General features: G+C 38.7%; 1 protein-coding gene across 2 annotated transcripts; it reads right to left on the reverse strand.

The window, feature by feature from the left end:
- Positions 1–599: 599 nt before the first annotated feature.
- On the reverse strand, positions 600–12,559 carry LOC103700927. 2 transcript variants are annotated; one of them, XM_039120385.1, is made up of 3 exons: positions 12,363–12,559; positions 9,460–9,745; positions 600–4,281 (listed from the first exon to the last, which is right to left on the reverse strand). In XM_039120385.1, exon 3 carries the CDS (start codon positions 4,141–4,143, stop codon positions 1,078–1,080), a length of 3,066 nt encoding a protein of 1,021 aa, XP_038976313.1. In that variant the 5' UTR covers positions 4,144–4,281; positions 9,460–9,745; positions 12,363–12,559; the 3' UTR covers positions 600–1,077. The 2 variants fall into 2 exon arrangements, with proteins under 2 accessions (XP_038976313.1, XP_008781048.2); XM_008782826.4 differs by lacking the exon at positions 9,460–9,745.
- Positions 12,560–13,143: the final 584 nt, after the last annotated feature.

Here is a 13,143-nt window from a genome sequence, read left to right on the forward strand (position 1 = left end):
CAAATAAAATTAAATATTCGAATATAGTTCAAATTGCTATCTATCCAAATCCATATCAATTTTCTTTAATAGATATGAATATGGATATTATCCTATCTACTTTTACCCTAGCTCCATTGAGACTAGTTGAACCCCTCTTGGTTGAGAGCAACCGGCAGTTTTTAAGATTGCAGCATGCGGCAACAAAATATCACACGAAAGAGTTGCACAATTGTCTAACTCTCTCATGGCAGCTCATTAACACAAAATAACGTAGACAACCGGCATCATGTACTAACTGACGGTCAACGGAGAAATAAGAAGGTTAACAACAGATTATGTAACTTTTCTCTTAAAAAAATTGCTGCATCACTTTAGCACTTTCCAACTCAGCATAGAGTTACCCATATATTATTCTTTTATTAATGAAATCCAGGAAAGGCGATTACCCAACACATAATCGAATTGTTATAATGTTCAGTTCGAACATCATCCAGCCGTGAAGAATACTTTCTCCACTACCGACAATCGCACAACAACAAATCAACTACCTTAAAAATGAAGTTTGACCTCAGCAGTTGACGGAAATGAACAAAATTTTAGGAAATTGCACCAATACCCAATGAGACGGGGAGACTCTCGCATGGCTTTTTATAATTAAAATAAATACAGCAAATATTTCACTATACTGGCACAGATAACCAGAACTAAAGCCTTTCAGGTAGAACCTAAATTCTTTCAATATGTTAAAATAATTATGAGGAATGTACAGATGCATGATCCCAGATTCCACTAGATGAGACTGCCTTCACAAAGCAATAAAAATTTTTTTTAAAAAAAGAGAGAAAACCAATATGAAACAAAAATACCTAACATTTTTTTCCGGAAATTAAATTTCCTGAGCTAAGTATAACCAACATTATTCAATTTACCTTTTCTGAAGCCACTCCCACATGTCAATCGGTCGATTCATCTTTCACCGAACCAATCTTGTGAACAACTCTCCGATCACGCAAGGCACCCCTCCCACGACGAAGAAACCTTGAAAGATAAAATTATAAAGAAAACACAAAACAAAACCGTTAGCCTGAGAGAATGTTACGGCCAAGATGTCACTTGTTTGTAGCACAAACTTCGAGGATCCCATCCAGAGTCTGGATCCTTGCGCTTCAGTGTCGTCTGGGAACTTGCAAGCTGTGAGGCAGTCCAAGTCTGCTCTTCCATTAAACCATTGTGTCCATGCATAACCTGCCTAAAATCCCCTGGCTCCCTGTTTCCGCTGTCCATAAATGTCATGCCGGAATTCAAATCCAAACCTGATGGCAAAGAACCAATCCTGTTCACACTCACAGGTGCACTAGCCACACTCATAAGAAAAGGGGGCACGGCAGTGCGTGCACCACTCAGTCCTGCCGAGCCTAGTATCTGTGGCACAACAGGGGCCCCTCTTGAATCTACCATGTACGGGATGCTCCCAGGTCCATATTGTGCTGGAGGGTAAGGCATGGCAAGACCGGTGGCATGCCCATTATATACATAAGCAGGCGGCCACATGTGAGCATAAGGCTGCACCTGTCGGGCAGAGACAGCAGGCTCTAAACTTGGTCCATTCCCCAAATATGACTGCCGAGTTTGGTTCCCATAATCCTTCTTTTCCACAGCCACCCTCGATCCCATAATTGCAACAACAGGATCATCAAGTTCGGAGCTTCCAGACATGCCTGAGGCCTTGGAAGATGACTTATTCAGGTTATGAGAACCGCCAATGTCAAATAAAGATGGGTGATCATTTAAGTCAAAATCTCTCATCGAAGGATGCCTTGAGGATGATGAAGCAGTGGACAGGCACTGATCTCCGTTCTGGCGATGAAGTTTCCAAAATGATGATGGATGCGGTGACGTATCCTCATCTCCAAGGCGATTAAGATCCAGCTTCAGCCTCTCTGCTCTTCTTGAACTAACCTCCATAGAAGATTCCCCAGAAGGAAAGCCAAGGGAACAAGGTATCTGTCTTACAGATGTTTGTTCATCAGCCACATTATCCTCACTCTCGGCCACATTCAAGTCTATTTCAAGGAAGTTCGTTTTGTTTTGTGGACCCAAATTTGTCTTCTCAGCATCTGGAGTTTTTCGAGGAGATGCTGGGCGAAAAGCACTCCTGGCAGCAGAACCCTTCCAACCCAGTTCACCTTCAAAGCGAAGTGGGCTAATTGAAAATTCTGGAGCTCCTTTTGAAGCAGCAACAATAGCTTTGGGCGCAGACAGGTTGACTTGATTGTTATGCATGGAGTTAGTTGAGTGATCATCCTCATTGCAGACATCTTCATTCAGATCAAAGTCCCATACATTCTTGTCAAGCTTACGTTCTTTTTCTCGAGCAACTGAAGTCAGCTCAGGTTTGAAAACTTGCTCATGTCTCTCAGTATCAATTCCACTTTGCACTGGAATTCTTGGATTATCATCCTTGGGAGAAGAGGCAATATCAGAAAGATCTTTCCCAGTCGGTGACTTGTTCCCATTTAGTTCTTCCATCACTGGCTGATCCAGTTTGCCTTCTGCCAAATCAGGGCTACAGGTTTCCACTCTCCCCCCTGAATCAATATCAGGAGAAGAGCTACAGAATGGCTCTCTGTAGTCAACAACTTCACGTTCCACTTCAAGAGCAACTTGCCGTGCGACTTCCAATGCATCAATCTCCCTGCAGTCAAGTTCCATTTCCGACCTGTCCATCTTATCCGTAACCTTCATGCTCACTGTTTTTGAAGAACTACTCAGGATCCCAAGGTTAACTCCCTCGCTCACCTTCAGCTTTCCCTCACTGCAATGCCCTTTAATGCTGCTATCACTTCCCACATCTTCTTTTCTTTGGATAGAATTCTCAGGACCATCTATTTTACTTTGGTTGCATGCACTGCTGGGCAAATCTTGAGAACCCTTGGCAACACGAGCAACACAATTGAGCTCCTTTGTGGTACTTAGATACTTTGGCAACCCGCAATCAGCACCCTTAATCATTGGCTGAGGCTCTGAATTCTTTGACATACAACTTTTGCTCTCCCGCGAATCAAAATCACATGATACAGTGGATTTCATCTGTGCAGGTACAGACACAGATACACCAGAAGATGACGAAGCATTACAACTTTCTTTTTGACTAGCTTTGCATAGGCCACCTTCCGTTATATTCACCTCTACCTCCAACTCCATCTCTTTTGCACCATCAACATCATTTAATTCTGAAGCTTCAGAATCTTTATCAGCATCATTTCCGCCCCCACCAGTAGATCTGCATAAGCGAGCAGAGGCCATTTCCACTACTGTGACAGAAGACTCTTCTGTAATAGCAAAGTTTTCCTGAAAAGAATTTGACACATGGGAGGAGCCCAGTGAATTAATCTCTTCTTCATTTGCATTTGCATTTGCTGAATTTGGAGACTCAGTTGGCATGGTCTGATTTGGCGCAGAAATTGTTACATCATTGATTGTATCCAATTGGGGACTGTCAGAGCATTTTGTAGAATTTGGGTGGCGAGACTCAGTCCCAGCAAAGCCTACCGTGCAATTCCCCTCCTGAGGCAATACATTGTGTGAAGAAATGTCAACTGGCTGCAGTGAGTGTACAACATCAACTGTGTTTGCATCAGCTGAAGGCTTGTGCTGGTTATCTTGGCATGTCCCGCCATTCTCCATATCCTGGTTACTAACATCGTCCACCCTTCTATTGTTCCATTTATCGAGCAAATTCTTCACCCTTTCCTTTATGCTAGGGTTATTTTGACCTAGCAATTGTTCAACAGTGACCCAAATTCCATAAGCAGTTGACTTTTCCTTGTCATGTGGAAGCCTCTCAAGGGATCCAAGTATTGAATTTATTACCTCTTCCATTGTACTGCTACTGACATCATTACTACACTTCAAAGCTTCTTGAAGCCAATGATTGAGAAAGAAGAGTCCATTTAACTCAACAAAATGTTTAAGACAGTCCTTGTTTTCTGTGGCTGCTAAGGTGCCTGTAACAGTTGACCATTGTCTTGCAGTATCGCCTGCATTATTCGTAACACAATCTTTCTGCCTTTCCATCACTGAAATCAGCTCTTCAACTCTTGCAAGAGTTGAAAGGCCATTCTTCATCTCAGTAAGAGTAAAGAAATCTTCTAGTGTCATATTGTTTCACACAAGAAGATTATAAACTTCAACTATGCCATCCATGCAACATGCTATTATTAAAGCATCCAGCCCCCGAAAAAGGTGAGGAGAAAACAATGGTAAAAACTTCAGACCAAGTATATGTGGCTTTCTTCTCTGCAGTGAACATAAGTTGATAAGTTGACCAATTATATAAGCCATCATCATAATTATCTTCAACAAATAACGCATGTTGATGAACTATTAATTTCAAAATGCAAATTCTTAAACAGTAATACACTAACCCATGCAGTGATTCTAGAAGCCAGAAACTTCAAATGAAAAATGAATTTTACCGATGTCTAACATCCTTGCATGTAAAATCTTCATCAAGCAAGCCATACGTTTCAAGAAGAAAGTGACTATTATAAGAGTTCACTTTTACAAAGAACGCAACCTCTTATACCTCATCTGCCGCATGTTCTGGAAAGGATGTTAAATTTAAAAAATAAGCAGAAGAATGTTCACAAGGGATACACTTCAAAAGATGACAGTTCTCTGAGCACATGAACTCACTAGGAACCTGTCCACCCACCCATCACAGATATTTCACTTCTACTGGATCAGACACAAAGTTCATAATCTTCCTTAGCATAATGCTTATTAGTTAGTTGCTGCCATCACATATTGCTTTACTTGCATTAGTAACGCATGTAACCATAGAAGGATACTTCATGCACTATTTTAAACAAGTGCAATAAATGCAAAGAGTAAGAAAAAGTAATAAAGAAGTTGCAGACTATCAGTACAAACAACTGTGATCTCCACAGGTCATATTTCAATGAAACAGCATCCTAAGTAACTAACACCGCATTGAGGACCCCGCTAGCATCCAATCGAGAGATTCAATTTATTATCATCATGGCTGTTGACATTTGTACAACTCAGTACTCAGAGAATACCTTCTTTTCTAAATATCAACTAAAATATTACATGGAAGTTGATAAAGAGGAGCTAAAGAATGATGAGTTTCCTAATTTCCAGCAATTGGTGTACATGCTAGATCGCTCTAATATTTAAGTTGACACAGATGGCAAAAATGTAAAGATGGGCAGCAAAGCATGCATGGTCGGTCTCCAAGTTTCCTTTAAGATCCCAGCTTGATAGAATCAATTTCAGGAAAGAAGTGCTGGAGTGTACGCCATTCCAACACAACAGAACGCCATATAAATAAACTTACAAAGGACTCATCCCTTAAAGCATGTCACCACATAGAGGGGCGTGTATGTATAGAGGCGTGTGTATGTTTGTATACAAGAATGTACTTCTAAAGAATGAAAGTGCATGCCAAGATGCACCTGTAACATTGGTGCCAATCTGCCAGATCCAAGATTTTAGCGCTACTTATGTTTATTTTGGTCGGGGTGGGTTCTAGGAGGAAGGTGCAAGCAACTAAAAAAAGAGAGAGCAGAAGATATTGCTCCCGTATTCGAATTTCAAAATATTTCAGATATACAAGTGAGTTAAAAAGCATAATATGAATAAAAATTGAGAAAAAAATAAAACAAATTAAAAATATAAAATATATGAATCAAGAAAATAGACATTACTCTTCCTCTTCTTTGATGAAAAAGGGGAAAAAAGGAGGGCATCAAAATCATTTTTTTCCCAAAAAATATCATAAAAGATCAAACGTAGATATGAAAAAGTTATGCAATGGGTGCAAGTTTAGTTTCTTCTTTTTCCAAACTCAACTTAGAGTTGAATTCATAACTTAAAGAAAAGAGTTCTGTTTTCTGAATATTGTGGGTGCAAGTTGTGCAATGGGAGGGTTTGACTTTCCTGAAAATCACTACATATAATCCAGACCGTCCATGTATAACTGTTGATAGATAGGAGTAAATGAAAATACCTCCTTATTGTTTAAAGAAGGCAATACAGCAACCCTCCTTTAAATTCCCAACTCATGGATTATTAAAAAATTAAAGCAACTCAACTACGAGCCACGAAGCAACTTGACAACTAGTCCCTTTGATTGTTGGGGCAGATTACAAAGCCTATACAAGTTTAATCCATGAAGTAACTGATAAGGAATGTCATAACAATGTCAACACAATTGATCGAAAGGGGCAGTCTATTAAACCTATAGCCAAACATTAAGAATACCTGATCAAATATTTATTAAAAAAACTTTGGGGTGGCTGAGGTTGAAGTGGCGTGTTATCCTGCCTAACCACCCCCACCCAAAGGCGCCAAAAAAAAAAAGATTCTGCTTGCATCTGTCTGGCTCTAACCAGTGTGCCACATCATAATTATACGCTCAATTCTCTAACAATTATATCCATGCAGTGCCATCTAATAGGAGGCAACAATATGGGTTACAAGGTGCTAACCAAATAAACATATGTATGTCAAAACTATTCAGGACACAGCACTCAAACTTGACTTTTAGCTTGGTGTGCCTAGTGTGATTTCATTTGCAGCCGAAATAGAAGTTCCGTTCCGCTCGTTGTGGCCTTGCGGCGGGATTGAATACCCGGATCGAATCAGAGTTCACGCCGCACGACGTTCTAAACCCAACTCACGTACCACTTTCATCGGCGGGTTCGGGTATGTCTTTAATGCTTGATTTGATCCTCGGCTATTCGGGATCGGCTAAGTGAGCGGCTCAAGAAGTGGAACTACTAAGACCCGCGAGCTTCCGCTTTGCATTTTCCTCTGATCTGATTGATAGAGTTGAAACTAGGAGACCCTATCGTGGCTCTTCCGGCTGTTTCCCATCTTTTCCTTTCTTCTCTTCTTTCCAAGAGATGATTGTGGAGAACAGCCATCGGACCGGATTTGTCATCAGAGTCCATTGTGGAAGAATCTTCTGAGGAATTGGCCATGCGTTTCGTTCGGCCTGGAAAGCCTCACTTCACTTCTTAATCGAGGGTTATTTTCCTAGAATAAATTGAGTTTTAAAGCGCGTTTTCATCGATGAATAGAATCCTGTCTACATGTATTGACTATGTCAGATGAACCCGAAATCCCGGTTCCGCCTGAACCAACCACTCACGACATTCTCAAGGCTCTCCATGCATGCCTTTTCTTTTCATGATTTGATACAATTGCACCTTCCATCAATACTATCATTTGTATACATATCTACATGTATGTGTGCATATGTACTTCCATATGTGTACATCAGATATTTGTATATATAGATCCATCAGACTGCTAATAGTAACTAAGCTCACACAGAATGCACAATCAGCAGTCCCAAAATTTCCATCCACGGTCTATCTCACATAAAAGATGCCATGATCTAAAACTATTACGATGATCCTAGTAACTGAATTAATTTACCTAGGGCAACACATATTCATTAAAATCCTTTTGCTCATGCAGCTGATACCTACTGCTTCTTCTCCACTCTCCAATCATGCATAATTTGTTGTCCCATGTATTATCAAAAACAACCCCAATTCAATATTTTTTTTACAATTTATTGCTTTGTGATTCATAAATGAATACATATTGAATGCAAAAACTAAAAGTAGTTATGCATTTTATTTATGCCACTTAAATATGAAGACACCAGTTTGGTGCTCCCGTCTTCTTAAAATTCATGAGATTTGCTATGCCACTCATATATGAATCTGCTCCATCACCCAATGCAGATAAAAGAAACTAAACATTAGAGAGCCAGATGTAGTCTTTGCCATAGTCAGAGAGTACAAAATCTTTCTAGTACCCAATTTAATTGTTTGACAATCACTGATCCACTAGTTATAAGTAAATTAACAGTTCAAGAAACTGATTAGTAGATATTTTGAAAATTGATAAAGATAAAGATTCAAAATACTTCATGTAAAATTTCATAATTTAGTTAGTGTATTGCTCAAGGAATTGAAGAATTATTTTTATCTCAAAAATGATGATGGGGATCCAACCCTATAAATAAATGCACACAGGAACCTTGAACAAATCTGGGTCATCCATAGTACATTTGATGCATAGGAAGGAACAAGAGTTAAATAGGAAAATTCAAAATTACACTAAACACAAGTATATGCTTTTTAAGATAGCTTCTCAGAAAATAACATATGTATAGTTTTATTCTCATAAAAAACATAGTTTTAAAATTTTGATTACCTTTAGCGGATTTAATTAATTCGAGTAAGTATCATAGTTTGGAATTTGTTATAGAAAAACATAACTAAGCACCAACAGCACAGACCTCTAAAAAGAGAGCAAAAAAAAATGGGATGAAAAATTACCTAATTGAAAATAAATTGGTAGTATAGTTACAAAAGTCAGAGAAGAGATAATACTGCCACTCAAAACAAAAACACTAGATAATTGCTGGCCAAATCAAAGCAGATTCAGAAACAGTGTTTGACAAAGCACCACAAATTGGCTAGTAAGGCAGACTAGAGCCAAATTCTTTTTCATTTGCAATCTCACTGAAAAATGAAAATTGATTGGACAAAACTGATTTCAACAGCCAATTTTTCCCCTTTCTGAACAATGGTGAAGTTAGAAAGTCAAATATCTTTCACTCTACATTTTTTGTTTCCTTTGTTAGATCTGTTAGCCAAAGCATATTAATAAAAACTTAGAATGATAAAAAAGGACTGAGAACACTCCCTTTTTTCCAGTTTAGTTGTGAAAGTAGCATGTGCAAAATTGAAACTTGTTTGAGGAAGTATTAAGAAATAAAAATTTCAAGAAAAAAAATCTCAAAACCATGGGATTCATTTTAAAAAAAAACAAAAACTTTATAAGGTCATCAATCAAGCAAAAAAAACTGATCAAAAGGTTATAAGTTTTGTTAACTCTAGCTGTACCTTTAGATCTGGAGTGTCTTATTAGATGTGCCATTATCAACTTTAGTGTTTTTTTTTTTTTTTGATTCTTCAAATGGCTTGATGACACTATCTTGCACTACTTAGCCTTATCATAGAGGATGTTATTAGTCAGAAACATGCTCAAATGCACCATGTAGCAAAATCAATAAAAAAAAATGGATGATGGGCAGAATGAGGAAATTAAACATATATGTGAAAATTTGAAGATTATAGTCCATAAACAAAAGAATAGATAACATATAATAAATCTGAAGCAGAGATTATTTTGCTTTTGTTAATAAGAGTAATGGCTTCTTGTATGAAAAATGTAAAGGTCTTAAATATGCAACATGTACATATAGCCACAGGAAGAGAACTTAAAAAATGAACTATTTTTCTATATGAACGGAATTTCTTTGCTAATTAATTCCAAGGCTACAATATCCGAGACCAGCGATTTCGACATCGAAAGGCTGACCCCCAAATCTGTGCAAGACACTTTCTATAGCATAGAGCTACCTACCTTCTGATCCCCGATGACGATATCGTCACCGAGGAGAGTATAATCGAATGTCATTTCTTTGATCCAGTGAACCCAGCAGCAGCCTTCCACGCCATCGGCACATCCACCGCTCCAGACAGAGGCCAAGCACGCCTTCACGCAACCGAAAACACACGCTACACAAGAGCCCAACTCCACTCGCCACCTAAGGCAAGTGAAGGGACCTCTCCAGACACAATGTCTTGAGTACTCAGAACCATGTTCGGTGCTACAAAAGCGTAGCTGTAGCCCCTAACATCTTCGGCTCCTTGTTTTTATTCAATTATGAAATGACTCATAAAGCAAGTGTTAGTAACATTTACCATAAGCATCCTTACATTACTACATAACACAAATCAATAATTTTTAAATTCTAGTTTTGATATTTATCAATCATCATTAATTAATTTTCTGACAAGTATGCATGTTTGGCTCAATGTCCTGACCAATATGCATGTTTGACAATCATATCCATATGTTACACCCCTGCCCCTCTCCCCCCCGAAAAAAAAAAAACAAAAAAGAAATTAGAAAATAAGGACACTCATATAATCTCTTCTTACTTCTTATATATGGTGGCTGGAGACTTTGCTGATGTGATGCCAACAGTACGTTACTTCTTATATAATCTCTTCTTACTCATCTTATGTATCATTATCATGCTTTCAAATCCCCACCTGCAAACATCTACCTCTGCATATCATCAATTAAACCACCTCATGCCTTCCGTTAAGTTATATTATTAGTTTCAACTTTCACAGTCTGTGCAAATGATAGGATTATTGTTAAATTTTCGCAAACTTAAAATTCTCATATTCATCCCTAAAAATCCTTAAATTCTGTATCAAAAATTACATCCTTAATCCTTGTGTAAGACCCTACCTCCTGTAATAAATTTTTCCTTGAATTCCAAACACCATGCATCAAGTCCCAATCAATTCAAATATATAAAAATCCTCCTGCGTATTAAGGTTTAGGTTCCTTCAACTTTGAAATATGTCAATCCTTCAAATATCCTAACCTGCATATTAACTTCAAGAACCTTTAAGGTTCAAACCCAACTTTGACAACATGAATTGTTTGCCAAGCCAACCTGACATGGCTACAAAACCTTCGCTATAAACAGAGGAAAGAGACTAGTGAAGCTTCTTGAAGATTTTCTAAATCAGCAGCATCAAAATCTTATTTAAAAAGCCTTGCTGATGAAAGGAAAAGGAACTGTATATTCAACGTATGGTCGATGCAATTATGCAATATCAATAAATTACAAAGGACTCGCAAAATTCAAAAAGAAACAGAATATTTTATTATGGAATTTTCCTAAACTCCCAATGAGCAGCTCATCCAGGAACTGCTCCAATGATAACTCATCCAAGAGCAGCTCGTAATATCTGTTTTTCATTTTTTTCCTCCAATTTGTCCTCCTTGAATCATGTCTGTCTTACTTCGGTTTTCAAAACAACGTGACAAGCCATAGCTGTCAATATAGTTAACTCTGTCCATGTTGGGGCACAAGGATGCATCGGGATAATACAAGAACAATAATCAACTGCTGATGAACCGGAAACAACATGAAAATTTTCAAAGAAAGAATCCTGAAAATAAAAAAATGAAGAAAAATTTAAAAAAATAATATTAAAAAGATGCATTGAAACAGAAATGGAGTAATCGGGAAAAGGATGCATTGCAACAGGAAGATGCCATAGGGGGGAATCCAGAATGCTAATAAAGGAACAAAGCCAATGCAAACATATGTGGACAACAAACAACCAACCCAGACCAAAAAACTTGAGAAGTTGTTGGCTTCGTTTGGCGAAATATTGCAAATAAAGAAAGACAAAAGAAAGATTGTGTTTCTGTTCTCCATCAGTGAATAGTTCTCCATTACGTTTCATCATCATCAATCACTTCTAAGTAACCAGGAATTGAATACACGTACATAACAGAACAACTGTTTGGAGAGTCGGTACACCCTATAACATTGGTCAACATCAACACAGTACTTTAACCAGATAACAATCACCAAACGCAGGAGAACTTTTCAGCATTCGCTAATGTTTCAATATCATTCCACAACATATTTGTAAATAGAACGAAGAGGCAATAAAGCAAATCACATTCCAAGCCTGACAAATGAAGGTGGAATCTTATCTAGCTCATACGCACAGTTTAGACGGTATTTTTTTCACTAAAACATCGTACAAAGTGGGGGGGAGAGACAATTGGTGCCCACAATTCAACCAAAACTTAAAGCAGTTCCGTCGACAATGTATTTTGTAATCAAGAAATTAAGGGAAAAAAAAGATTAACCAAACACAATCATGCATATCATAAAAAATAAAACAATGGTACCAGATTTTTGGAGAGGAATTACAGTACTAGATTCAAAATTCAAAATCAAGAATCTCATGCTAACTTATCTTCAACGACACCCATAAAGAAACAAGCCTAATCATGATAATACGATCAAACCCTAACTCGAAACGCTAATAAATCGCAAGATAAACTCCAAATCAGCATACCAAACTTCATCAAATCGGAAGGGGGATTTAGAATTTTTATATTAAAAAAAAATTCCGGAGACAAATTCGGCAAAAAGAAAATCAGAAACCGAAAATTAATCCAAAATTGGGTGAGAAACAAAAGAAAAATCAAGATTCATGCCACGTTATTCAAAATCCGAACCCCTACCCCATCGCCACCTCCGCCACGCTGAAGCAAACAGCATAAAGAGAGATTCATAACCAAGAAATAAAGAGAAAAAAAGAAGCCACGGTCTTCCAAGAAACGATAACAAGGGACGAAGGCAAAGCAAAAGCAGAAGAAATTTACAAAGAAAAACGGAAGAAATACATGGAATAGATCGCGAGGGGGCGTGGAATTACCGGAGCTTAGCAGAAACCCTAAGCAGCTGAGGCGAAGTAGCGGCCTCTTTCTTTTTCTCCCGTCGTTAGAGGTCACACGTTCTTCCCCATCTCTTACTCTCTCTTTGCTTTCCAAAGAAAACCGCTCCTCAGCTTCGGCCCGGAAGCACGACCTTCTTCTCTCCCTCTCTTTCTAAGTCCCCTCTTCTCTCGTTATTCCGTTTTAGTCTTAATTAATGTGAATATATTCTAATGAGGGGTCCTTGGTTTAGTCCCCAGGGGGAGCCACGTGCGAGGAGCGTGAGGGGTGACGTGGCGTGGGGGCGGAGGGGCGGCCGGTGGACCGGTGGGCAAGGCCCGTGAATGCGACGGCGGCCGCGGCGGCGCTGGGGACCGCCGGAGTATGCCGGGGCTCTAACTGGCACTTTCACAGAAAGGGCGCTGTGTGGATGCGATTCCAGAGATGGGACAGCAAGCTTTCTTTGTAACGATTGAACGAAAGACACGTATGTGACCGGTATGTTAGTTTTGAGGGCTGGGTGTTTGCAGTTTGCTGTTGGATCTTCTCCCGTTGACCATTTCCACTAATTCGTTCAGTTGTGACATGCTTTTTGGGCCCTTTGTTTTCAGCTGTGTCAGACACAACTGTTTTCATGGCTTTTGGGAATTGCAATTCTCATGCAGTTTGGACTCTAGTGTCATTGGTAATAAATGAGACGTTAAAAATTGCAAACATACGACCGCAATTATTTTCATAAAATTTCCTCATCTTTCTGTTATTTTATGGATGGGTGTTCTCATG

The sequence above is a fragment of the Phoenix dactylifera genome, unplaced genomic scaffold, assembly GCF_009389715.1.
Source record: "Phoenix dactylifera cultivar Barhee BC4 unplaced genomic scaffold, palm_55x_up_171113_PBpolish2nd_filt_p 000797F, whole genome shotgun sequence".
In the NCBI taxonomy this organism is placed as follows: Eukaryota; Viridiplantae; Streptophyta; class Magnoliopsida; order Arecales; family Arecaceae; genus Phoenix; species Phoenix dactylifera.